This window comes from Notolabrus celidotus, chromosome 6 (genome assembly GCF_009762535.1).
Source record: "Notolabrus celidotus isolate fNotCel1 chromosome 6, fNotCel1.pri, whole genome shotgun sequence".
Lineage (NCBI taxonomy): Eukaryota > Metazoa > Chordata > Actinopteri > Labriformes > Labridae > Notolabrus > Notolabrus celidotus.
Genome location: NC_048277.1, coordinates 38,218,290 through 38,245,878, shown reverse-complemented (window position 1 = coordinate 38,245,878; position 27,589 = coordinate 38,218,290). Strand labels below are relative to the sequence as shown.

The window sequence follows — 27,589 nt, the reverse complement described above, 5'->3', positions numbered from 1 at the left end:
GAAAGAAAGAAAGAAAGAAAGAAAGAAAGAAAGAAAGAAAGAAAGAAAGAAAGAAAGAAAGAAAGAAAGAAAGAATAAAAAAAGAAAGAAAGAAATTGAAGTTGTTGTTTTTAAGGGTGGGTTTCAGTTTTCAGACACTGTTTCTTTAAATCAGATATAAATCTTCCTCCTCAAACTCCATGCACACAATGAAACAGCTCCTTTAGAGCAGAGCTTCTCCTAAAGAACAACATGACTGAATATTAGTATATCCAGCTCACTATGAGAAGACATTATATCTCAACATGAGACAATTCAACTTTGTCATCTTATTTCAAGTACAAGATGGTCTTAAACCTAGAGAAGTGCTGCTATAATACAACTCAAAATTAAGGTGAATATATCTCAAATGAAGAAGTTGACATGAAATGTATTGAAAAAAAAAATTGAGTGAAAATTTTTTCTGTCTTATTCTGTAAAATATTACTTAAGTTTCCCTGATAACTTTAAGATTTTCTAAATATTCCATCTTATTTTAAGAAATCTTACCAAGCAAATTTTCACTTTTTAAAAAAAAACTTATTTCAAGGTAAAAGTAGCTTGTTTACTTTCCTACTTTAAATTTAAAAGAAGGAAACACAAAGAATACAAAGTTGTAATTGTAGTAGTCATAAAGAAGAAGAAAAAATACAAAGAGTAGAGGAAATTCAAGAAATTGCAGAAAATAAAAAAGTAAAAGTAGAAGAAGAAATAAAAACAGGCAGTGATTGAAAAAGTTGAAGCTGTTGAAAGTTGAACAAAAGCTAAAGCAACTAAAAGAGACCCAGCTGAAGTTGATACACGAGGACCATGCAGGAGTCCGGACTTTTTAATCTTCAGATTAAATAATCAGATCATCAGATTATTCTAAAACAAGCTGAAACAGATGGAAACAATCAGCATCATTACATCAGAGGTGTGACAGAACATCATGCAGAGATGTTACTCACCATCTGTGGAGCTTCATCCTGCTGCGGCGGCGTCTTTTGGTGACGAAGTAGAAGAAGTCATTTTAAAGACATATTTAATGTCTCAGAGACGACAGAGGAGACGGAGAGAGAGGCTCTCTGCTGACATCTGGTGGTTCATTGAGAGAGCAACACTCATATTATAGCTTGAACCTGAGTCTTTATAAAGTGGTCCATTATTCTAGGGAATAAATGACTGATGTATGAAATATATCAGGACAAATGTGATAACTCAAAGAAAGAGGCTCAGATTGTGCTTTTAAGTGTCTGATATTACAGAAAGGATCCCTACGAACACGTTTGTTCTTTTGTGATATTATGGGATGCTAATATTTAAATGCTTAGTTCTGGTAAACATAATAATTGTGAAGCATACACTGACTAAACGAGGAAGCAGTAGACCACTAACTGTGGTCTATGTTCTCTTCTATGAGGTAAATGTTTTTTTAAAGCGGCTTTGAAGAGAAAGATTAGAGAGGACTTGTTAAAGAAGATTCCATATCTTATGGACTCTTAATTTTGGGGCAATAACACCCTGAAGTGTATAGAAAGAAATAAAAAAGGTCATATCCTAAAGGGGGAATAAATCCCTTTTTATGTCTAAACGTCTGAAAAAACTGTATGACAGCTTTGCCTTATTCCAAAAAAAACAATTTAATGGCACGAGTATTTTTCCATGAAAAAGGTCAGATGTAACAGAAGAAGGAGGAGCAGAAAGCCCAAAGGAAGTGAAAGTCTTTAGGAAGTCTCGAACATCTTCTTCCTGTCAGCTTTATCCTCGATGTTCTTACGCCAGTCGCCAACGCCATCGCCAGCCTGGAGACAGATCCAAACACAGTGATGCAGCACATGTTTCCATAGCAACGGGTTTAAAAGAGTGAAGAAGTCCCGGCCGCTCACCTCCTCTTTGACCTCCTTCTTGACCTGCTTCAGGTTGGCCCTCAGGTCCATGGTCACCTTGTGTTTTCCTCCCAGCAGAGCCTGCAGCATGGCGTCGGCGGACATACGTACTTTCTTCAGGGCGGGTTTCTTCACTCCGGCCAGCTCCACCACCTTCAGCTTCAGCTCAGCGATCTGAAAACACCAAGAGAGAGAGGCTCAAATACAAAACACAGAAATCAAACACAGATCAGTAAAAAACAAACTCCTGAATCTGCAGACTGATGGAACGTTCAGTTTCCAGTGTCCACAGGAGGGTTAGGTATTTCTGTCTTCATTGGGCTCAATTTTAAAAATGAAGAAGATACTAATGCCATTAAAACAGCAACATTTTCTCCTATGAAGAATAATAAAATGTTTGGAGCTTTATTTTTCGTCACGTTCATTTAATATTACCACTGAGGTGTTGAAGAAAGTTACAGAGGAGCGAAATGTGTGCTGCTAGTGTCGTGTCGTTTAGTGTAGATTTGTGTCTTTTCATGCCGGAGTGACTCGTGTTGTGTCATTTCGAATTGTTTCATATCATCTTGTGTCAGTGCGTCTCGTAGTGTCTCTTGTTTTAACGTCTTGTGTTGTACCATCTCGTGTCGTCTTGCGTTGTTTCGTGTTGTATCATCTCCTGACGTATTATTCGTGTTGTTTCGCGTCGTATCGTGTTGTCTCGTATCGAGTCGTCTCTTGTGGTTACGTGTTGTATCATCTTGCATTGTTTCGTATCGTGTCGTGCTGTAGTGTCGTGCGTTGTTTCGTGTCGTATTATTCGTGTTGTTTCATGCCATAGTGTCTCATGTCGTTTCATGCTGTAGTGTTTCGTGCCGTATCATCTCACGTTGTTTCGTATTGTCTCAAGTCGTATCATGTCGTTTCGTGTTGTATCATCTCGCGTTGTTTCCTGTCATATTATTGGTGTCTTGTTTCGTGAAGTATCGTCTTCCCTCATCTTGTCCTGTACTATTTCGTGTCATAGTGTTTCGTGTCGTATCGTCACGTGTTGTTTCGTGTCGTATCGTCACGTGTTGTTTTGTGTCGTATCGTCACGTGTTGTTTTGTGTCGTATCGTCACGTGTTGTTTTGTGTCGTATCGTCACGTGTTGTTTTGTGTCGTATCGTCACGTGTTGTTTTGTGTCGTATCGTCACATGTTGTTTTGTGTCGTATCGTCACGTGTTGTTTCGTGTCGTATCGTCACGTGTTGTTTTGTGTCGTATCGTCACGTGTTGTTTTGTGTCGTATCGTCACGTGTTGTTTCGTGTCGTATCGTCACGTGTTGTTTTGTGTCGTATCGTCACGTGTTGTTTCGTGTCGTATCGTCACGTTTTGTTTTGTGTCGTATCGTCACGTGTTGTTTCGTGTCGTATCGTCACGTGTTGTTTCGTGAAGTATCGTAACGTGTTATGTGTCGTATCGTCACGTGTTGTTTCGTGCTGTAGTGTCTTGCGTCGTTTCACGTCGTATCGTGTTGTGTCGTGTTGTACCATCTCGTGTTGTTTCGTATCGTCTTGTGTCGTATCGTGTTGTATCCTGTCGTTTCCTGTCCTTTCGTGTTGTATCATCTTGCGTTGTTTCGTGTCGTATCATGTCATTTCGTGTCATTTCGTGTTGTACCATCTCGTGTTGTTTCGTCTCGTGTCTTATCGCGTCATATCCTGTCGTTTCGTGTTGTATGATCTTGCGTTGTTTCGTGTCGTGTGGGATCGTGTCATCTCGTGTCATTTCGTGCTGTAGTGTCTCGTGTCATTTCGCGTCGTCTCGTGTTGTATAATCTCGTGTTGTTTAGTGCTATATTGTCTCGTGTCGCTTCGTGTCGTCTTGTGTTGTGTTGTATCATCTTGCATTGTTTCGTGTCGTATTATTCGTGTCGTATTATTCGTGTCGTATTATTCATGTCGTATTATTCGTGCTGTTTTGTAAAGTACCATCTTCCCTCATCTTGTCCTGTACCATTTTGTGTCATAGTGTTTCATGTCGTATCGTCACGTGTTGTTTCGTGTCGTATCGTCACGTGTTGTTGTTTCGTGTCGTATCGTCACGTGTTGTTTCGTGTCGTATCGTCACGTGTTGTTTCGTGTCGTATCGTCACGTGTTGTTTCGTGTCGTACCGTCACGTGTTGTTGTTTTGTGTCCTATCGTCACGTGTTGTTTCGTGTCGTATCGTCACGTGTTGTTTCGTGTCGTATCGTCACGTGTTGTTTCGTGCTGTAGTGTCTTGCGTCGTTTCACGTCGTATCGTCTTGTGTCGTATCGTGTTGTATCCTGTCGTTTCCTGTCCTTTCGTGTTGTACCATCTCGTGTTGTTTCGTCTCGTGTCTTATCACGTCATATCCTGTTGTTTCGTGTTGTATGATCTTGCGTTGTTTCGTGTCGTGTGGGATCGTGTCATTTCGTGCTGTAGTGTCTCGTGTCGTTTCGCGTCGTCTCGTGTTGTATAATCTCATGTTGTTTAGTGCTATATTGTCTCGTGTCGCTTCGTGTCGTCTTGTGTTGTGTTGTATCATCTTGCGTTGTTTCGTGTCGTAGTATTCGTGTCGTATTATTCGTGTCGTATTATTCGTGTCGTATTATTCGTGCCGTTTCGTAAAGTATCATCTTCCCTCATCTTGTCCTGAACCATTTTGTGTCATAGTGTTTCATGTCGTATCGTCATGTGTTGTTTCGTGTCGTATTGTTCGTGTTGTTTCGTGTTGCATTGTTTGTGTTGTTTCGTGTCGTATTGTCACGTGTTGTTTCGTATCGTATTGTTCGTGTTGTTTCGTGTTGCATTGTTTGTGTTGTTTCGTGTCGTATCGTCACGTGTTGTGTCTTCTTCTGACTTCTGGTATTTTATTGTATCGCTTGGTATCACACACGAGCCGATAACAGGACCGTCGACTAATAACACGTAGAAAGAGTTCCAGAATAAAGTTGAGAATCATATTAAATATTAAAGGTTTAAACATCTTTACGTCTTTGTCGGCCTTTTCCACTTTGACCTCTGCGTCGTATCTGTCCTCATCGATCTTGTCGAGGGCCTGACTCAGCTTCTTGCAGAACTCCTGAAAAAAGAAGAGAATAAAATGTAATCAGGATGTTTGTCCCCTTTAGGAATCAAAGTGACATTTAATCTCTGTGTGAAGAGTTTTATTTACAATCAGGGAAGCCTGGTCCAGACTCAGGTCAGGTTCTGGGCAGGTCTCGGCCATGTAAGCTTCTTTGGCGGCGGTGAGGTCGGTGGCTTCCTGCTCCAGCCAGGTAGCGGCGATCTGCAGCATCAAACTCTGCAGGACGAGAAATCAGAAGTTAAGAGTTACAAACAGGTCACGTTTTAACATTTCATGTCACATATGTAACTCTCTCAGGGACATGTTGGTGATGTTCTGGAGTTGCATGTTACCTTGAGATGATGCCTGCGGCTCGATGTCATCCTCTTTCCCCTTCAATGAAAGAAAATTGAATTATTGATCACATTCAGACACAAATATTTTATCAAATAGGTTAAAAAATACAAAAATCATTTCAGTCAGAGGTTCATTTATTGTTTTTAAATGTTATATTTTGATTGTATAAGTCAATAAAAACAAAGTCATACTTACTCAGACATCTTGGCGTCCTTTTTGTTTCAGGCTCTGTAAAAATAATAAAATAAAATGTTAAAAATAGAAATAAATAGAAAAATACACGTTTTTAATCTTTATATAACAAAAAGAGCACTGCTACAGACACAACTAATCCTTTTAACATTTATTGGTTGTAAGTTTAAATGTTTGATTTTGTTTTTTTAGGAAATGCGAATATATGTACGAATACAAACGTAATACTGAATTCTAATATTTTACATCATGGTTCATATTTCTATTATTAAAGGCATCTTTACTTAAAATTTTCTCCTTAAAAGTAAACAATGTATAAATTTTTCATTTTAAAGGACCGTGAATATTAATCAACACTTCTGTAAATATGCCAGAAAAAAACACATATATTATAATATTAAAGAGGAGGTATTCTGCTATTTTCATGTTTTAAAAACAAATGTTAAAATGTTGGATGTCAATACTAATTCTCTCTTTTCGCTCTGTTCTCTCTAAACGTGGTTAAAATGTTAAACCGTGAGGTAAACATGTGTTGCTTGCTCATATCACCAGTTGGTGGATCTCCTTATAAGGGCATGGTTTTTTTTTCATTTTACAACAGTCTTCTAAAGTTCTTTGATGCTTCTTAAAGAGACAGTAGCTGAAATTAAGGTACATGAGGGATGATATAAAGCCTGACAATGAGTTTGATACTCCCTCTTTAAAAGCTCTATCAGGCAGTTTCAGGGTTTCTCAACCTGAGGCTCGGGGGCCTTCTCAGGGCCCTTCCTCTGTTTTAAAAATAGGAACTTCAGGATGCGGTCACCATGCTGTTGACCCAGGACCTGAGGCAATCAGGTCAACGCTAATCCTGGTTTAGGGGTCAAAGGCCAGGGGTGACATTTATGATGATTTCTTTATGAGAGTGAGAGCTTTACCTAACCGGGGAGACGAGTTAAAAACAATTCAACAAATTATCAGGAGGTTTTTTTAGTCATATATTCCTTTTTAGATTTATGTTCTAAAGGTTAGTTAAAGAATGTTTCTTTAAAAGATTAAAACTCTTATATGAAATGTCTAACTGCACATATAAATATTTTACTTTTCTTTTACAATACTGTCTCATTTTTCTGAGATGTTTGAAAGAAGTCAGTTTAAGATTTGGTGTCTGTTGTTTTGTAGCATCAGTGATTCCTGTAATCACCTGTTCACCTGTAATCTGACACTCAGGCTATTTTCCAACAACAAGTAATCTGACACAGCAGCAGTTAAATCAGACAGGAAAGGTAGACCAGAGAGGAACCATCCAAACCCAAACCAGACACACTTCTGTAAATGCAACAGTTAGGAGGAAAATAAAACAAAGCGTCCTTAACTTACACAGGACGTAAACTCACCGATAAGACTTGTTTTTAACATTTTCTTGGTGGTGAAGATTGAGCAGAGTCTCATTTTGAGATTTTTAACATTAGGTGTTTAAAAGAAGAAGAAAATGTTCAACTTCAATTTCAAAATGTAATGAAATTTTAAAAAGAAACAACAGCTTTTTGAAAATCTTTGAGTGTTTTCGTCATCATTGAAACCATGTGGTTTATAGATACAATTGTAAAGGTGCAAGGAGGTTAAAAAATGTTAAAAAAAACATGAACAAATTATGTCCCTGCACTCAGGTCCCAAATTTTTAAGTATCGGTTATAATGTTAAAAAACTTTTTTGGCTTAACTGCATGAAAATATTTAAAGTATGTTCATTTTTTACAATATATAAACGTGTCCAACAGGAGAGGTGAGCTAGAAAAACATGCCTACAACCAGGGAGGTGATACTCATGTTAAGATCAAATTTAACATTTTAAACTCCGCTAATAACACAAACAGTTTTATCTGATCGGAGTCACTTTTGGAAATCTCAGATTCAGATTTGAAGTCCTGCCATCAGAACTTGAAAACAAACAGGAAACACTCTCCCTTCAAACGAAGCAGTGGTATTATGTTTAAGGCCTTTTGGCTCTGTGCATCACTTAGCTTCAGCCACAAAATCCACCAAGTAAAAGAGTTTCTCACCTTCACAGTGACGATGAGGAGCGCGGCAGAGACTGACACAAGGACAGGGAGACAGTGAGGGAGTCAAAGACTAAAAAAGAGTGAAATCTCTGGGGGTATATATGTGCTTGGACCAGGTTTGGAGGTTCCTCTTTATGGCCATGAGGAACTCAGGGAACCAACCAGGCCAATGAGCTCCTGAAATACCTTCATCCTTTGACTGCTCAGGTCGTAAATCGCCCTTTTGTGACGGCTGGTCAGTCTGAGGTGGTCAGCAGTCCTCAGAGGGACAGGACAGGAAGAGGTCTGGAGAAGAGCAGAGAGACATAAAGGCTGTTACTTCATCAGATTCATGGTCCTGGGGGATAAACCTAACAGTTAATGTCGGGCAGCATCATTACTACTACTTTGTCAAGTTTTAAAAACAAGTGATAAAATCAAAAACTGGATCCTGACAGGAAGGCAGTGAAGACGAGCCGACACTGGTGTGATGTGGTTCTTGTTTACGATTTATTTTGGGATGCGAGGCTGATGCGTGTGGCCGATTTAATGAGACTTGTGTGCATTTTAAATCCCCCCCAAAAAACCCTTTCCTGTTTATGGCGTGACATGTGCATTTGATGCATCGCCTGAACGTCTGCCACGCCCACAATTTTTAGATTTCACGTTTTTTTTCTGATAACTTTGAATCGTCAATGTGTCTAATACAGAATGTGCGTGGTTTGGACTTGATCGGAGAAAAGGCCTAGGGCAAGATCTCTTAAATACGTGCCCTACAAGGTCAAAATATTGAAATGATTTGACCTCATAGATTTTAAAACTGCACAAATTAAGTACAAAGCAAGGAAAAATCTTCTTCCAGGAAATATTCAAAGACTGTTCTTTGAAAGAGAGGGGGGTTATAACTTCAGAGGGAAGTTGAGATTAAAGATGAGTGTTCGGACCACAAGAAGTTTTTGTATTTTAGTCTGTGGAATAAAACTGTAGAACAGACTCAATATGGAGCTACAGCAATGTCAGAACATAATCCAGTTCAAGAAGAGGTATAAAGAAATAATTTTCATGAGGTACAAGGAGGAAGACAAGTGTTGATAATCACGAGGGGTTTCCTTTTGATTGTCGGTGTAAATATGAAGATTTGACTTGTGGGAGTGCATGGGTATAATGCCAGATAATAATGAATGAAGGGGGAGGATTAGATAAGTTTTAACTTCTTCGTACTCCTTTTCGCACATGTAAAGTAAAATGTTCCAGTGCTTGCTAATATTGATTTTGTTTCTTTTGTATAACTATGTCTTCTTTTCAACTTGTATTCTTTTTTTTGTTATTTTTTCTATTTTTACCTAACAAATAAAGCCAAAAAGGCCAAAAAATATATTGAAAAAAGGTAGCCATTAATGGGATCTCTCATTTAAGTCTCAAATAAGACTCATGTCATGGTCTCAACTATTTCTCCTGGTGAATTTTAGGAGAAACGAATGAGAACAATTTGAAACTTGAATGAGGCTGAAGTGAGAATCTCAATTTTGTCTCTGGAGACTTCAAAAAGAAAGCCTTAAGCAGTAAAATTTTCCTTTGGGAAGGCCAAAAGCCCCAAAAATATAACTTTAAAGAAAAAAAAAACCAATTCATGCATGTAAGTTGAACCGTGTTGAGGGAGTGCATAGTTGGAAAGAAGGGGGCGCTATTGAGCCATTTTTGGGACTTTTTGCACGGGACCAAAAGAATATTGACATTTTCGCCAGGCCTGATGAGTGTGTCAAGTTTGGTAAGTTTTGAGGCATGCTGAAGGCTCCAAAAAGGCAATTTACTTTACTAGGTAGAAAGAAAGAAAAATCCTTGGGGTTACAATAAGGCCTTCGCCGACCATTTCAGCATGACATTAGCAATCTTTTTTGTAGGACATATGGGAAAAAAATGTCATTGGGCGCTGTGCCCCACATACAGAGGCTACAGTCCTCGTCGCAGGGGTTGCTGGTTCAGTTCCCGACCGGTCGACCATTTCCTGCATGTCTTTCCCCGCTCTCTACTCCCCACATTTCCTGTCTCTCTTATAAAGGATAGGAATAAAGGCAAAAAGCCCAAAAAATATTACTTAAAAAAAAAAAAAAAAAAAAAATATGTCATGCATGTACGTAAGTTGAACCGTGTTGAGGGGGTGACCAGTTGGAAAGAAGGGGGCGCTATTGAGCCATTTTTGGGACTTTTTGCACGGGACCAAAAGAATATCAACATTTTTGCCAGGCCTGATGAGTGTCTGAAGTTTGGTGAGTTTTCAGGCATGCTGAAGGCTCCAAAAAGGCAATTTACTTTACTAGGTAGAAAGAAAGAAAAATCCTTGGGGTTACAATAAGGCCTTCGCCGACCATTTCAGCATGACATTAGCAATCTTTTTTGTAGGACATATGGGAAAAAAATGTCATGGGGCGCTGTGCCCCACATACAGAGGCTACAGTCCTCGTCGCAGGGGTTGCTGGTTCAGTTCCCGACCGGTCGACCATTTCCTGCATGTCTTCCCCCGCTCTCTACTCCCCACATTTCCTGTCTCTCTTATAAAGGATAGGAATAAAGGCAAAAAGCCCAAAAAATATAACTTAAAAAAATAAAAAATGTCATGCATGTAGGTAAGTTGAACCGTGTTGAGGGGGTGACCAGTTGGAAAGAAGGGGGCGCTATTGAGCCATTTTTGGGACTTTTTGCACGGGACCAAAAGAATATCAACATTTTTGCCAGGCCTGATGAGTGTCTGAAGTTTGGTGAGTTTTCAGGCATGCTGAAGGCTCCAAAAAGGCAATTTACTTTACTAGGTAGAAAGAAAGAAAAATCCTTGGGGTTACAATAAGGCCTTTGCCGACCATTTCAGCATGACATTAACAATCTTTTTTGTAGGACATATGGGAAAAAAATGTCATGGGGCGCTGTGCCCCACATACAGAGGCTACAGTCCTCGTCGCAAGGGTTGCTGGTTCAGTTCCCGACCGGTCGACCATTTCCTGCATGTCTTCCCCCGCTCTCTACTCCCCACATTTCCTGTCTCTCTTATAAAGGATAGGAATAAAGGCAAAAAGCCCAAAAAATATTACTTAAAAAAATAATAAAAAAAATAAAAAATGTCATGCATGTACGTAAGTTGAACCGTGTTGAGGGGGTGACCAGTTGGAAAGAAGGGGGCGCTATTGAGCCATTTTTGGGACTTTTTGCACGGGACCAAAAGAATATCGACATTTTCGCCAGGCCTGATGAGTGTCTGAAGTTTGGTGAGTTTTCAGGCATGCTGAAGGCTCCAAAAAGGCAATTTACTTTAGAAAGAAAGAAAAATCCTCCGGGTTACAGTAAGGCCTTCGCAGACCTCATCGATGCTCGGGTCCTAAAGATATCTTGAGATGAAATGTTTCTGCGTGAAACAAGACTTCACAGTCCTGGGTTAAGACGGCAACTGAAAACACAACAAGGACAGAAATTAATATAAACTGTGTACATTCAGCTAACTGCTGTCAACATATGTGAAATAAACCTAAATCTTAAATCACAAAATGAATGTGAGGTCGCTCACCTTCACTTTGACGCAACGGTGAACCAGGTACAGAACCCTTCCAGCAGAAATACAGCAACATAAAGACTTTTAAAAAACAGAAGGTGGTTTGAAGTCCTTCACCCTTCTTAGCTAGTAATCATCAGTTATTCATTAAAGCAAAAGGACTGAAACATTTACATTTAAAAAAAGACGTGAATACCAAAAGTAAGGATCCTCCTGAAGCAGAATGACCCCAAGTGTCAAAGAACTTGATAATTAACACACCAGTGTCTAAAATACTTGAATATACTACCTGTTACAAATTTAGTGTGGCAAAAAGTACAACACTGGTTTCCAAAGTCATTTGAAGTGTATTTAAAAATTGTCTCCAAACTTAAAGCTCCAGTTAAGAACTTTCCGTTTGTGTTGTTTTTGACAAATCCCATTTTTTGTCGTCTCATTCGTATGTAATATTAAGTAATGTTTTCTCTTTTAACAAAAAATCTCGTCCTCTTTTTAAACAGTTGAATGCATCACTACCCCTCCGCAGCAGATTCAGACATTAAAAATAGATATAGAGAAATGTTAAATCTTCTCCCTGATAATCTTATTTTGCTTTTGTAGATCATAAAGAGACATGATAACAGGAGCTTTACCTTATTATTTTACATCACATGAACACCAGTAATCAAATTGACCGAGGTTATAAATCTTTTTGGGACATGCTCGATATTAAATAAAGAAATGTGGTCCATCATTAAAAAAGAGACATTAAACTATAATGATTTAAACTGGGGAGGAAATATTAAATAAATTGAGATGTTAAAATCAGTCTACAACAGCTCAGTTCTTAGGGACGGGCTCTTTTTCCTGAGGTACTCTGTCCTCTGCTGACCCCCTGTGGTCAGATAAAGCAATAACACTGTGATGAGTGTTGATGTATATTTAACATTAACTTCTCCTGTAAATGTTAATACAAGGAGGTTGTTGTGTTAATTCATCATTAACGGCATATTCATTTAAAAAAAACTGTAATAATGTGAAATGGTTATCACTCAAAGAATTAACATTTTATCTGCTTATAAATAAAGCTCAGTTTGTTTTAATGCATTTATAAAAATGTGTCTACATTTTTGAAGGAAAGATATGAAATGAGAAATCAAGTATAAAGAAAAATAATTGAAAAAGTTTACATTATTCTCAATTTTTTTTACTACAATCTTGTAAATTAATAAGAATTAATTCATACATTTAAATATTTTTTCTCTCAGTGTTATGACTTTAATCTTTTAAATTTATACATTTATTTTCTTAAATTTTTGACTGTTTATAATCTTTCTTGCTACTTTTGAAATACTAGTGCATCTAAAAGAAAAAAGTATTATTTCTTTATTTTTACTATTATTTATAAAAGCAAAAAAATGTGTAAAATAACTCAAAATTACATTTTCTAATATTTTGAAATATATAAATATATAACTTTTCACACTGAGGATCATAATTAACGTAATCAAAGTAGAAACATGCTTACAATTTTTTTTTTTTTTAAGTGCAATGAGTCTAGAATTTATTTACATTTTCAGAAAGTGTTGAAAAAATTAAACTTTTTCACGATATATCATATTAAGGTGTAGAAGTAGTTATTATGGGGATTTAATGTTGTGTTGTAAAATATGTAAATATTTGGTACAAGTGTACACTGCTGTGAAGCACTGATTGAGTCAAATTTTAACTTTTGGAATTACATTTAAAATTGATTAGAGAAAAAAATATGAATGTGAGAGTGTTAGCATGCAGTGGACGTGGTTTTCTAATAACAATAAGTTAGTGTATGATTCAATTCAGTTCAACGTTGTTAAATTTCAGGTTAAAATTTAACAACGTTGCATCTAAAGTGTTTGAATTAAAAAAATGCATTTTAGCTTAAGAAAAATAAATGTTAAAAACATGTTCGTTTTTAACATTAGGGCCACAGACCTGCAGAAAACTCAACATTTTCCAGATTTTTAGTGACTCTCTAAAGTAAGGTTGGTTAAACATTCACTTTTCACAGCCTCCTGAGTTCTGATATATGCTTTACAAAGATAGATATTGTGTCTCAGCCCTCACTGACATGCACAGCACCACAAAGAGCACAACACAGCTCGGAACCGCCGTCAAACAGAACTCAGCTTAGGATGAATAATGTTAAATTTAACCACAGAGAGTTCAAGTAAGTCAAGGTTTCTGAGTAAAAGTTAAAGCAAACATGATTCTGGTAGAACGAATATTCACTGTGAAGTCAGAAAACAAGCATTAGTTCTGTTTGAAGACGTTCTTCTTTAACGTTTGACAAAAACAAACAGGAACAAACCACATGTCGGACTCTAGAGGTCGCTCGGGTGCGTCACGTGTTTTGTCTGCAGTGTTGTGCGTCACTGAGTCAAAGACAGAATACCTCATGACAATCAGGAGTATGAAACAAAACACATTTATTTCAGAAACACTATCAGCAGGAAGACGTCAAAAGTGAACAAGAACAAGTGAAACTACGCGTCAGAGTCTGAAATCATCCAGACGACGCCGAAACTTAGAGGGACCTCTCGTCTGAAACACTCGCTTTACAAATGTACAATAGCAGACCGAGCTCACAGTGACAGATTTAATGAAACAAAAGGTATTTTTTTTGAATGCAAGAATCCATAAATGTCATAAAAAGTGCTAACAGCTCAGAGTAACAAGAGCAGAGCTGCTTTCTTTAGGAGGTCTCGAACATCTTCTTCCTGTCAGCTTTGTCCTCAATGTTCTTACGCCAGTCACCCACCGCCTCCGCCGGCTGAAAGACACAAACAGTCCACAGTCAAACGTGTACTTCCCCGCCTCCGGTCTCTGTACCCGTGTGACTCGGCCTCTGTGAAGACTCACCTCCTCTTTGACCTCCTTCTTCACCTGCTTCAGGCCGGCCCTCAGGTCCATGTTGACCGTGTGTTTGGAGCCCAGCAGAGCCTTCAGCATGGCGTCGGCGGACATACGTACTTTCTTCAGAGCGGGTTTCTTCACGCCGGCAAGGTCCACCACTTTGATCCTCAGATCTTCAATCTGAGGAGAGAAGGAGATGTTAAGGGGTGATAGTGAATCCTGTTCCAGATGAGCTGGATCGCTAAAGGGTAAAAGTCATACCTCTTTATCTGCTTTGCCAACTTTGATCTCCAAGTCGTACCTGTCCTCGTCAATCTTGTCAAGGAGGGAGTGGAGCTTCTTACAAGTTTCCTGAAGATACCAAACACACCAAGTTCTCCTGTTAGATACTGTGCTTAATGCAGTGACTTCCACTACAGAGTCATGTCTGTTTATAATGCAGTGACTTCCACTACAGAGTCATGTCTGTTTATAATGCAGTGACTTCCACTACAGAGTCATGTCTGTTTTTAATGCAGTGACTTCCACTACAGAGTCATGTCTGTTCTTAATGCAGTGACTTCCACTACAGAGTCATGTCTGTTTATAATGCAGTGACTTCCACTACAGAGTCATGTCTGTGTTTAATGCAGTGACTTCCACTACAGAGTCATGTCTCTGTTTAATGCAGTGACTTCCACTACAGAGTCATGTCTCTGTTTAATGCAGTGACTTCCACTACAGAGTCGTGTCTGTTTTTAATGCAGTGACTTCCACTACAGAGTCATGTCTGTTTTTAATGCAGTGACTTCCACTACAGAGTCATGTCTGTTATTAATGCAGTGACTTCCACTACAGAGTCATGTCTGTTCTTAATGCAGTGACTTCCACTACAGAGTCATGTCTGTTTTTAATGCAGTGACTTCCACTACAGAGTCATGTCTGTTTTTAATGCAGTGACTTCCTCTACAGAGTCATGTCTGTATTTAATGCAGTGACTTCCACTACAGAGTCATGTCTGTTTTTAATGCAGTGACTTCCACTACAGAGTCATGTCTGTGTTTAATGCAGTGACTTCCACTACAGAGTCATGTCTGTTTTTAATGCAGTGACTTCCACTACAGAGTCATGTCTGTTTTTAATGCAGTGACTTCCACTACAGAGTCATGTCTGTTTTTAATGCAGTGACTTCCACTACAGAGTCATGTCTGTTTTTAATGCAGTGACTTCCACTACAGAGTCATGTCTATTTTTAATGCAGTGACTTCCACTACAGAGTCATGTCTGTTTTTAATGCAGTGACTTCCACTACAGAGTCATGTCTGTTTATAATGCAGTGACTTCCACTACAGAGTCATGTCTGTGTTTAATGCAGTGACTTCCACTACAGAGTCATGTCTCTGTTTAATGCAGTGACTTCCACTACAGAGTCATGTCTCTGTTTAATGCAGTGACTTCCACTACAGAGTCGTGTCTGTTTTTAATGCAGTGACTTCCACTACAGAGTCATGTCTGTTTTTAATGCAGTGACTTCCATTACAGAGTCATGTCTGTTATTAATGCAGTGACTTCCACTACAGAGTCATGTCTGTTCTTAATGCAGTGACTTCCACTACAGAGTCATGTCTGTTTTTAATGCAGTGACTTCCACTACAGAGTCATGTCTGTTTTTAATGCAGTGACTTCCTCTACAGAGTCATGTCTGTATTTAATGCAGTGACTTCTACTACAGAGTCATGTCTGTGTTTAATGCAGTGACTTCTACTACAGAGTCATGTCTGTGTTTAATGCAGTGACTTCCACTACAGAGTCATGTCTCAACATTTTCTCAGCTTACAGATTTTTCGGGAGTTTGGTGGTAATACAGGCGTTAGCATTTTGGTAGCCGCAAAAGGATGCTAGCTAGGCAGTGGAATCGATTTGAATAAAGATAACGAGTCAAATAAAGATCGATATGATCTGCATATCTTTTCACTGTTGAGTTTCTCACCATGAGGGCGGCCTGGTCTCCACTCGTGCTGGGTGGGGGGCAGTTCTCGGACATGTAGGCCACCTTGGCGGCTGCGATGTCCTTCACTTCCTGCTGAATCATGGTGGCCGCGATCGACAGCATCACACTCTGCAGGAGGGATTCAGAAGGGGGGAAGAAGAAGAAAAGCGACATTTAGTTTTCGTACAAAGTCATTAAAAAAGCCGTTATGAAAACTGACTTCCAACTTCAGTTTATTACGTGGGAATAAAACCCTGGAAGTCACGTTTGTATATCCCCTTTTGTATGATTCCTGCCATAATCTTGGACAAAACTTGCCTTATAATAAAATATATATACATATATTAAATGCATGATAGATAAAAGACATTTTAAACCCTTCTTCTATTTCAGTTTGAAGCATTTCTTTCTTTATTTGCAGCTTCCTGTCTGTGGATTTTTGACTCTATGAACCACTTTTCTGTGTTTGACATGTTTCACCAGCAGAGGGCGCCTCAGAGCTTTTCACTGTCTCAGATGTCTCTGCTTTGAAAGCTGTGATGGAGACACTCAGGGACCTCACAAGACTAACCAAGAGACCAACATGTGGGCTCAATCTGAAGCCAGAGACGCTTGTAGAAATAAATCAAGCTATCATCAGATCAATAACAAAACCACGACACGACAAAACAAATAAAAGGTAGCATGGTTTGAAAATCATTGCAGCCCTATTTTTTAATTGCAGGTAGTACAGAGACAACATTTGAAAGTTGTATTGTTTTATAAAAGATATACTCTAATGTTAAATTTGATGCCAGCAGCACGTTTCAAACAGTCGTTACAGAGATATGTTCACGTTGTGTTCATCAGCTCTTCTTCTAACAACACTCTGTAAACGTTGGTGAACCCAGGAGACCAGGTTCTGGACTTTAAAGTGTCCCAGTTCAGGATCTCCTTTGTCCTATTTTATGTTTTCAATGGGGGACGAGTCAGGACTGCAGGCAGACCACTTCAGCACCTGGACTCTTCTACTACAGAGCCATGCTGTTGTAATCCGTGCAGAGTGTGGTTTTGCTGAAATCTGTAAGGTCTTCCTGAAGACCTCATGGTCTGGATAGCAGCATGTGTTGCTTCTAAACCTGTAGATATAGTTCAGCATTAATGGAGCCTTCACAGATGTGGAAGCTACCCATGCCATGGACTCTTATGATCCCCATCCCATCAGGGACGCTGGCTTTGAATTGTGAGCTGATAACAAGCCGGGTGGTCCCTGTCCTCTTTAGAGTGGAGGACACAGCGTCCAGGATTTCATCAGACCACAGGACAGTTTTCCACTTCCCCTCAGTCCATCTTAAACGGGCTCAGGTCCAGATAAGTCTCTGTGGTTCTGGATCAGGTTTATATATGGTTTCCTCTGTACATGGTTCAGTTTGTGGATGCCCAGGTGTTTCAGAAGGTAGTTGTTTTGTGTTTGAAACACATTTCCACACAGTTTAAAGGGAGTATATATATTTTTCTTAAAACAATAAAACAGTTGATTTGTTGTCTTTGCACTTTTTTTCAGTTAAATACAATCATTCAATTATTTTTAAACCATCAAATTCTGTTTTTATCAACATTTCACAGTGTTCCAACTTTATCAGAATTGGGGTTGCACATCAGCCAATCAGGAGCTTTAATTATGTTGTATTATTTTGTATTTTCTTCAGCTTGGACATAAAAAAAAAAGACTCTTACGTACCTTCAGGTGATGCCTGCGGCTCGAAGTCATCTTCTTACTGTGAGGATCAGAAATAATGTTGTTATTGTTAATGTTAAACCTGTACATAAAGTCTGTTAATGTGACTTTAACATTTCTGTTATGATAATAATCAGGGATTAAATCTGACATTACACACGACTTAGTGTTAGCTTTGTTTAATCTGAACAAGCTGCTTTTTGCTAACTTGCTCCAGGAAGTGAGCTGGTTATAAACGGTCGTAGACGTCTTAGTTTAAATGTAATTTTAAAACTTTGTGCAAGTTAAAAATATTTTTGGGATTTTATTGTTTCAAAGTAAAGAAATCTAGATCTGAATCAAACAGTACTTTGGTTAAAAACTCAAACGAAATGCCCTCAAAGATTTTTAGAAGCACCTCCAAATTCGTTACTTCGTAGGGTCTCTCTTGAGGACCGGCAAGATCCACATGAGACTGTCAGAGCTGGAAAACATTATAGCTCTGGCAAAATCTCCTAAAGGACTGATTTCCAAGATCTATACTTCACTACTTTATTGTGATTCTTCAGGCTGTGACCCTCTGAGGTCGTTATGGGAGCGCCATCTGGAGGTGACGTTTAATCCTGTAGACTGGGACAAGATTTGTAGAGGGGTTTTTCCTAAATGTGCCTCAATCTCTTTTCATGAACAGAACTTTAAATGTTTTCACTGGACCTATTAATATTAATAATAATAATAATAATAATAATAATACATTTTATTTATAAAAGCGCTTTAAAAGGTTCTCCAAGCGCTTTACAGGAAAATACAATTATACAATAGGAAATCAAAAGGAAAAAAGCAAAGAAAAGCAAGGCAGCAAAATAAAACAAAACAAGAAAAAAATCAATCAGTTATAGTTTAAAAGCCTTTGTTAAGGTGTGTTTTGAGTCCGGATTTGAATTTGGTGAGTGAGGGAGAGAATCTGAGGTGTTGGGGGAGAGAGTTCCAGAGGTATGGGGGCAGCGACAGAGAAGTCCCTGTCCCCCCAGGTTCGGTGCTTGGGTTTGGTGAGAGGGGTGAGGAGGTTGGCGTTGGTGGAGGGATTATATGGCTGCAGAAGGTCGGTGAGGTAGGAGGGAGCTAGGTTATGGAGGGCTTTGTAGGTGATGAGGAGGATCTTGTACTGTATTCTGAAGGGGATGGGAAGCCAATGGAGGTTCTGGAGGACTGGGGTGATGTGGTCTCTGGAGCGGGTATGAGTGAGGAGGCGTGCAGCTGAGTTTTGTATGTATTGTAATTTGTTGAGGAGGGTGTTGGGTGTACCGTAGAGCAGCCATTCTCAACCCTGGGGTCCCGACCCCAATGGGGGTCGCGAGATGATTTCTGGGGGTCGCCAAATAATTTTCGAAAAATATATCTAATATTATATTACAGAATTTCAGTCAGGGAGCTGTTCTAGTTGCTTTGTGCTTCATTACTTTTTCAAAATGCATTGTATCAACTAAATTTGTATGAATTGACCTGTGCGCGTGAGATCATGCTCCGTGACCCACGGCGGGAAAAAAGACAAAGAAAAACAAACCATTAACCTCGCGCTACATTTTGCAACAAGTTTGCTAGCTTTCTGATGCTGTAAAATGGAGCAATGGCTTAAGAAAAAAAGTGTTCCAGCTCGAGACTTGGGTCAGCAGCAGGGGTCTCAGAGTCAGTCACCAGACAGTCTGACAGCAGGACCACCCCCTGAGAAACGGAAGGCACTGGGGCCGACACCGGCTGTACTGATGGGGCGTGTAAGTTACAGAAAGGACACACCTTTAGAATATTAGAAGTTATGAATTTAGACAGAATGTCATGAAAAACAAGTATCTAATGAGATTTAATGTGGATGTTATTCATCATATTCAGAAATGTCCCTTAATATCTTGAGCGAAAGCTCATCCACGGAGGCAAAATGGCTACTTTTCTCTCTCACACACTGCGTTTCCTCAATCTTTCGATTTCTCTACTGGCATTAAAGTTAAATTGGAGCCATAGTTTTATTTACAACTAATTAAGGGAGTGCAATAAGAACTCAAAGTATATTTTTCAGTTGGTTTTTCAGTATACCTGCACCGTTTTTCTGTTTCAGCACCGCGGACAGCGCTCATTATCCATTCTCACCGGCAATGCGTGCGTGATTGGGAGGGGGTGGGGGTGGGGTAGGAGACGGGCGATGTTTTTGAGGTGGAAGAAAGCAGTTTTTGAAATATTGTTCATGTGTTGTTGAAAGTTAAGTGACTGATCAAAAATGATACCAAGGTTACGGATGTGGGTGGATGCTGAAACAGTGGATTTATCAATAGTGAGTGAGAAGTCCGGGCAGGTGGAAGTGAGGGATTTTGGGCCTATGATGAGAATTTCGGATTTATTACAATTGAGTTTGAGAAAGTTTGTTCGCATCCAGGAGTTTATTTCAGTGAGGCAGTTTGTGAGGGTGGTGTGGGAAGCAGCGGTGATGGATGTGGTCGAAATGTAAAGCCGGATGTCGTCGGCATAACAGTGGAAATGGAGGCCGTGGCGGCGTATGACGTGACCAAGGGGGGAGCATGTAGATGATGAAGAGGAGGGGACCAAGCACTGAACCCTGGGGGACACCATGAGAGAGGGGGGCTGTGCGTGACTTGAGGTTGTTGATGCTGATAAACTGATGGCGGTCAGAGAGGTAGGATTACACACCTGTTGGCCTCCAGAGAATGTTCCCTGACTGTAATATAAAAATACAGACCAGTTCTGGAGGATCTGGGAACCACTGCACTCCTTCTTGCTGAAGACATAACTTATCATCTGTGCCTGGAGGATGAGGAACGTTTGCCCTTTCATTTATTTCTTGTATGTGCTCTTTGTTTACCTGTCTCCTGTCGTCTTTTCATTTACTTATTTTTCTTGTGTGTGTGTACAGCGCAACGCTCTCTGTTAGTTTGGGGTGGGACTTTTTATATTTTCTATGTGTTAAGTTTTATTTTGTTCCAATGTTTGTGTTTATAAAATTGAAAAAGCAATACAAATAGAGTATTAAAAAAAGGAAAAAAAGAAAATTAATACAACTGGGCGTGGATCTGGCCTCATGGTTAAAGGTGACATATCATGCAGAATGTACTTTTTAATGGTTCTCTCCCTGAAATCTGTGTCCCTGTCTACAAACCCCCTGAAAAGTCAAAGACTCCATTCTGCCCCTGTTCTGATTTCTCCACCTTTCTGTAAATGTGTGCTGAAACCAGCCGTTTCAGTTTTCAGTGTTTTTCATACGTCACAACGCCATCCGGTCTGTAACAGGAAGTCAGAGCTCGGAGCTTGTTCAGCCCATAGACTGTATAAAATACAACTCAACCCCTCCTCCGTTTTTCATTCCCTGCACACATGTGTGCTAACAAGGAGCTTAGGAGGGAGGCATGCTAGTTGTAGGCTGTCTTAATAAACACAAAGGTCGCTTTGACTCCCCACGTCTGCAGATTTGAAGATCTAGTGGATGAGTTTTATTTGTCATGGATAAGTGCTAGCGCTAGTTAGCATAGCCTACATAGCTACATGTTGGTAGCTGTGTACCAAGACACACGTCGACATACTGACAAATAAAACAACAAGAAACACTAAATCTGTGACCAATCGGTTCAGAAAGGTCCTGCTGCAGGCGCCTCTCCTTCAGGATCAGATTCTGGATCAGATTCAGAGGGTTGAAGTAACGCGGGATCTCTGAGCAGCCGTGTATATTCAGCCAACATGTAAACATTAGATCAACGTGCTGGACAGCCGAGGAGGCCACACCCACTTCCTGAGGGGGCGTGGTCAGAGAGAAAACAGACTGTTCTGAGGAGGACTGAAGAAGAGGGTTTTACAGGCAGACCAGAATCTGATTTCAAAGTGTTTTTTTGAGCAATAAACTTTAAAGACATGTTTTGGGGACCTCTTAGACCAATATATGTTGATGAAAAAAGCGTGATATGTCACCTTTAACATCCAGCAGATTTGGTACACTGTTAAAATACTTTGACTGGCAACACTTCACATGTGTGTGCAACTGGAGCCCCCCCATGTGTGTGTGTGTATGTGTTTTTGTTTTGTTTGCTTTTGTTATTTTTTATAACACTTTAATACACTCCTCAATTTCCTACTTATTGAATGTTATTATTATTATCTAATGATTGTATTTGCTCTATTTACCTATTCTTGTTTTTTGGGAGGTTTCTGTTGTTGGTTTAGTGATGTCTGGTACGTTCCACCAGCACCCTTGATGTTCCTTTCTAGTCTAATTTTGACTATATTATGGATGTTTGTGTCTATATTCAACATTGTATCCCTGATTCTTATGAATGTATGTCCATGAAAAATCAATAAAAATATATATAAAAATAAAAAAAAAGACACAAAATGCTCACCAGCTCTAGCTTTGCATCATTCTAACCACGGTGTGCATGGCATTCCAAAAAGCTGTGACCCCACCCTCCATCATGGAAATGCTAATCTGACGTGCACGTAGCAAACATACTTTCATGCCCCCCCTGTAGAGACAGGGCTGGGGCCCCCCCACACACAAAAAGTCTAGACCCGCCCCTGCTTCATCTTTGTAAGCATCAGTTTTAGAACCATTGAAGGCACTTTGACAGCAGTGATTTACTCCCATCAGTGAAAACTAATTAACTGTAGAGCGGACACTCACTCAGACATGATGGCGGTTTCTTTTCTTCACAGCCTGTTTGGAAAAGAAAAAACAGAAGAGAAACACACTGAGCGGAGAGAGAGAGAGAATACACCGTGCCATCATCTGCTGTGAGCTTAAATATCAGATCCTCTGGATGAAATGTGAGCTATTAAAACAGTTGATGAGCAGCTGAGTGGTGACAGAGCTAAGTTTGGAGTTTGGGGGGGTCGAGTGTCGCCTCTGACGCCCGCGATAAGCTCCTTTACAGGTGTTCAAGACCGAATCTCCTCTGGGATTTAACACTTCAATTCCTTACGTGGGGAGGAAACTCCTCCAGCAGAATGTGCTGCTGCAGCCTTTTAGCTGCCAACACACCCGGCTGTCACAACACAAACACACACACACACACACACACATACACACAGTGCAAAACAAACCCCCCTGAGGGCAGGACTCAGATTTCAAGTTATTTTACACTATAAATAATCAAGGCTTAAACTTTCCATCTCATTAAGTTGGGATTTAAAGGTGAAGAAGGAGAGTTAGAGATCTCATCACACAGGCACAGACACTACCTGTGGAAGCAGTTCTTACAGTGCACATGTTTCCTTTTGGACTTCATTCAAAACACAGATCTCCAACCTCAAGAGCAAGCACTCCAAATATTTCAAAACACACCAAAAAACAACTTTTGTCCAAATATGTCATTTTAGGTTAAAAGCTTTTAGCTTCAATATTGAGTCTGGAAACTGAACATCAAAACTTTACAGATGAAATGTTTCTGAATGTGATCTGGGTCAACTGATTCAACTTCTGGCTTTAAATCAATGATTAATTATGAAAACAATCTTTACAACAACAAGTAACAGAAAGTTGTTTACCAGAATTTAACTTCCCAAAAATGTAAGCAAGACATCAGCTGATCATCAATAAAGCAAGATTTCCTTGCATCATTTTTTTCTGCCATATCACAGATTTATTTTCTCATTCAGTGCTTTTAAAAATTGGTATTTCCCAAACCAAAACATCCTGAGAAGACCAGTTTCAGGGCAAAAATATGTGTCAGAACTCAGACAACTACAAGCTTTAAAATCCAACAAACATCTTCAGTTATTTTTGGAAATTTGCCAAAATGAAGTTGTGCTAAATTCTCTTTAAAAAAAAAAAGGCGACTTATATTTAACTGACGCTACTGAATAGTTACTTAAATTCATGGAAAAGAAGAGTATCAAATATCTGACAACTTCTTCACAATAACAAACATCATTAATCTCTCAAATCCAGAAACGCTCAAGCAACCAAACTCCAAAATCTGCAACTTTGCAATGAAAAAAAACTTGAGTTGAAGGGGATGAATCAAATTTCTGTTCATGCAAAAAAACAGGAAAAAAGACTTTTCTAAAGAGAAAATATCCGAGGCATCGTTCATCCATCAGATCTCAAACACAGCCTGCGTTCACTCTGCATGATCACATTTCTCTTCCCTTATCATCAAACCCCAGAGGTCAGGACTTTTATCACATTAGCAGGTCCCCCCAAAAAATCTAATAACTCCACTCAGCTGCTCTGAATCCACGAACCAGCTCTGCTCAGGCATGCAGGGAGGACGGAGAGGGGAAAAATTGGTCTCACCTACGCAGAAGACAGAGTCGAGGAGGACACAGAGGCGGTGTGAAGAAGTCCTCCGTGGGGTGTTTATATATGAGAGGGCTCAGTTATGCATAAGGAGCTCCTGTTTATGGAAATGCAGGATCCTCAGACCAATCCCCCCCCTTGCAAGAGCCTGAAATATCACCATCCCCTGCCAGCGTCCTCCCTGTAAATCAGACTACCGAGGAGGAGCCTGATATCATTTTAGGACTCCACTTGGTGCCACCGAGGCGCTATAAAAAGGTAGAAAAGGACCATAAAACCATCAGAGTCCAAACGGTTCCCCAGATGAAGAGAGAGGGTGGGGGGGCTGATGAAAGAAGTAGGGCAGGAGTGTCATTGTGTGTTTTTTTAGGGCTGTTTTTTTTGCTTGGGGGTAAAAAATCAGGCCAAGTGGTGATTGGGAATCTGATAATCCAGAAAACAAGATGTTTACAGGAAATCTGCAGCAGGAAAACAATCAAACAGAGGCAGAGAGTGAAGCCTGGAGGTGGTTTTGCACCAAATAAAAGAAGCAAAAGAGGCAGTTTTCCCTTCATGGACTGCATCAAAACAGAGAAAAATGGATCTTAATTTAAATCTACTTTGGTCAAATTTGTCAAACTTTAACTAAATGTTGGAAAGAACCCCAAAAGCCACAAATAAGACGCATTGCATTGTTTTTTTTTCCATGTCTTTCTACAACCAGTAGGCTTTTTGTTTGTGTTTAAAGAACCAGAAAAGTCCATTTGACTGATTCTCTTCATATAAAGTTCAGGAGAATTCAGAAGTCTAGGTGTGGATCAACTTATGCTCGATGTATGTGAAGGTTCTCAGTCATCCGGGTCAGGGTAATTCAAAGCTTGATCCCAAAAGGCAACTGGCCTTGGTAGAAATACTTGAAACAGTTTCACCTCTCCTCTGAAAGGCTTCTTCAGTTCTGAGCAGACCGGGGGAGAGCTTGAAGCCTGTAAGAGTCCTGGGTGGGACCAGGTAGTCATAACAGGTCTTCAGTAGGGTCGTGATGCTAGCTTCTGGAAGTCGTTCGATATGCTAGATGTAATTAAACGGACAATAAACGATCATTTTTTGGGACTTAATGTCATCAAATTACAAAATCAGTTAATTTATTGATTAATTGAAGAAAAAAAATAATTATTTTATAGTTTTAAAGTAAAGAAATCTAGATCTGAACTGAACTCTACTTTGTTTAAAAATGTGTACGAAGTAGACTTAGATTTGGTCTCATGGTTAAATTGCGTGCCCATATAACGGCCCCCTCTCCAACATGTGATTCCCCCACTCCCTCCCTGTTTCCTGCTCTATTCACTGTCTTCTCCTCTTTGAATAAAAGGGTAAATGTCAAAATTGTAATTACATTTTTTTTTTTAATAAAAAATGTGTACAAAAAAACAAATAATAAAAAATAATTGTACAAAAACAGATAATGAAAAAAATTGTACGAATACAAAAATGCTTAAAAAAATTGTACGAAAAACAGATAATGAAATAATTTGTACAAAAAACGAATAATTAAAAAAATTGGACAGAAACAGAAAAATCAAAAAGAATTCATATGAATTAAAAAATATTTTTAGGAAAAAAAAATTATATGAGAATGAAATAAATTGGTACAAAAACAAAAAAAAGTGAAAATAATTGTCTGAAAAACAAATAATAAAATATGTTGTACAAAAAACAAATAATGAAAAAAATTGGACAAAAACAATTTTAAAAAAAAAAAATTCATACAAATAAAAAAATATTTTTAGGAAAAAAAAAATTATATGAGAATGAAATATTTTTTTACAAAAACAAATAATAAAAAAATGTGTACGAAAAACAAATCATGAAAAAAAATGGTGCAAAAACAAAAATTAAAAAAAAAATTCATATGAATAAAAAAAATATTTGTAGAAAAAAAAGAAAAATTGAACGAGAATGAAAAAAATTGTACAAAGACAAAAAAGTGAAAAGAAATTGTTCGAAAAACAAAACAAAAAAAATTAAAAATCTGGTACAAAAAATGAAAAATAAATAAATAAAATTGTACGAAAACTAAAAAAAATTGTATGAAAAACGAATAACAAAACAAAATGCACAAAAAAAACAAATTAAAAAATGAGTAAAAAAACAAAAAATGTAAAATCAACAACAAAAAATTGTACGAAATTGTTGGAAAGAGCCTAAAACTCTGGAACATCAAAAAGCCATAAAATGTTCACTAGCTCCAGTTTGCATCATTCTAACCACAGTCTGCCTCACAGTTCACAAAGCTGTGATCTCCAATCTTATTGAGAAACAGAAAATAAATACCTGACTGTTTTTCTTTGCGTATAGAGGAGAACAGAGGAATCTAGAAAATCCTGAAAAACTGACTGAAAGCCAAAAATCTACTCCAGAGTTCATGACGAACCACCTGTCACACACTAACTTCAGCTCACGTTGCTTTAAGCATCTCATTTTGCGATCCGTGATCATTCGTCTCTGTCCTCTGGAGATCTCTCATCACATTGGAGACGCAGGTTTCCTTACAAATGACTCATCCCTTATATTTGGCACACACCCCGATCGCTGCATCTCCCCACCACCGCCGCCGCCGCCTCCATTTACAGATTTCAGCTGGGGTAGTTTTTCACAGAGGGAATAACCACAGCTGCCTGACACCCCCGGATATATGACGGGGCCAAAGGTTGGCAGGCGGGCTAACGAAGAGCTAAGAGCCCAGTTATTAACACGTGGAGACACGAAGAGTTAAGTCTCACAGAGACTTTCCCTCATGTTTCACCTCACACAGAGGGTTCTGTGAGGGGGTCATCCATGAAGGTACAACGTCCTGACATGAATCACAGAGGCCTTCACTTTTTGTTTTTACATCAAGAGCTCACATGGACAGCTCACCAACGCGTGGTGGAGCAGAAGTCTTGAAGTGTGAAGGCTTCAGGCACAAACGGACATTTCTTCATGTATTCATGTAAAGAGAAACATTTTATAAACCACTGGCTGAAAGTTTGTGGAGGCGTAACAGGAACATACATTTTTTCAAGACAGTACTACACACAAAGTTAACGGCAAAGTGCGAATTTGCTGCACAGGACAGAATTTTCTGCAGTTCCTCGAGCGTCCACTAGAGGCTGGCTGCAGAAACACAGGAAACCACATACACACCCATTCAAAGAGACAATCTTTACAGGAGAAATAAACATGTTTACAGCCTGGTTCAAAAAACAGCTTGGCCCTACGAAGCTAATCTCTCTACCGGCACACACTGTACGGGGGGTGAGTTTTTTTCTAACGTGACGGTTCAGAAGATATTAAGATTACGAGTTTCTGCCCAAATAAGGACATGACTGACTTGACTCACAGGCGGGAACACATAGCTATTGGCTAGGAGTCTCAAACTCCGCCCCTTTACGTCACACTCTGCCTGGTTGAGTTCAACTTTTCCAATATGGCTGCCGCCGCCGATCAGCTTCAAAACAGCGCTCAGGAACAGACGGGTGACGTCACGGATACTACGTCCATATTTATACAGTCTATGATCATCAATCACGAGTAAAACACAAGAAGTGCAGCCTCTGTGTGATGTCACTGTTAACAGTGAAGCTGAGACTCATATAACAGATTAACCAGCTCTCCACTGACAAAACGCCGCAGCTCGAGTATTGACTAAAACTAGGAAGAGGGAGCACATTTCTCCAGTGTTAGCTTCTCTT

General features: G+C 39.2%; 2 protein-coding genes across 13 annotated transcripts in view; both read right to left on the bottom strand.

Annotated features, from left to right (window-relative positions):
- Positions 1–1,615: 1,615 nt before the first annotated feature.
- Positions 1,616–8,059, bottom strand: LOC117815093 (troponin I, fast skeletal muscle-like). Of its 7 annotated transcripts, XM_034686774.1 has the most exons (9): positions 7,967–8,059; positions 7,718–7,816; positions 7,532–7,563; positions 5,494–5,526; positions 5,295–5,334; positions 5,050–5,178; positions 4,867–4,956; positions 1,887–2,060; positions 1,616–1,802 (listed from the first exon to the last, which is right to left on the bottom strand). In XM_034686774.1, the coding sequence occupies exons 4-9, from the start codon at positions 5,499–5,501 to the stop codon at positions 1,725–1,727; spliced, it is 519 nt and encodes a 172-aa protein (XP_034542665.1). In that variant the 5' UTR covers positions 5,502–5,526; positions 7,532–7,563; positions 7,718–7,816; positions 7,967–8,059; the 3' UTR covers positions 1,616–1,724. The 7 variants fall into 7 exon arrangements, with proteins under 7 accessions (XP_034542665.1, XP_034542668.1, XP_034542667.1 ...); XM_034686777.1 differs by lacking the exon at positions 7,532–7,563; XM_034686776.1 differs by lacking the exon at positions 7,967–8,059 and having other exon boundaries at positions 7,718–7,851.
- Positions 8,060–13,478: 5,419 nt separating this feature from the next.
- The window catches only part of LOC117815095 (troponin I, fast skeletal muscle-like), a 29,890-nt gene continuing 15,779 nt past the window's right edge, over positions 13,479–27,589 (bottom strand). For 2 of the 6 annotated variants that reach the window (XM_034686782.1, XM_034686784.1), the window contains exons 2-7: positions 22,263–22,295; positions 17,612–17,648; positions 15,892–16,020; positions 14,184–14,273; positions 13,929–14,102; positions 13,479–13,839 (exon numbers count right to left, since the gene is read on the bottom strand). In XM_034686782.1, the coding sequence (XP_034542673.1) occupies positions 13,762–13,839; positions 13,929–14,102; positions 14,184–14,273; positions 15,892–16,020; positions 17,612–17,648; positions 22,263–22,270 (516 nt within the window). In that variant the 5' untranslated portion in view covers positions 22,271–22,295 and the 3' untranslated portion in view covers positions 13,479–13,761. Of the gene's footprint in view, positions 13,840–13,928; positions 14,103–14,183; positions 14,274–15,891; positions 16,021–16,268; positions 16,364–17,611; positions 17,649–18,005; positions 18,152–22,262; positions 22,296–23,125; positions 23,143–23,876; positions 23,913–27,589 lie in introns of those variants that run through there. The other 4 variants (XM_034686780.1, XM_034686783.1, XM_034686785.1 and 1 more) reach the window with 4 other exon arrangements.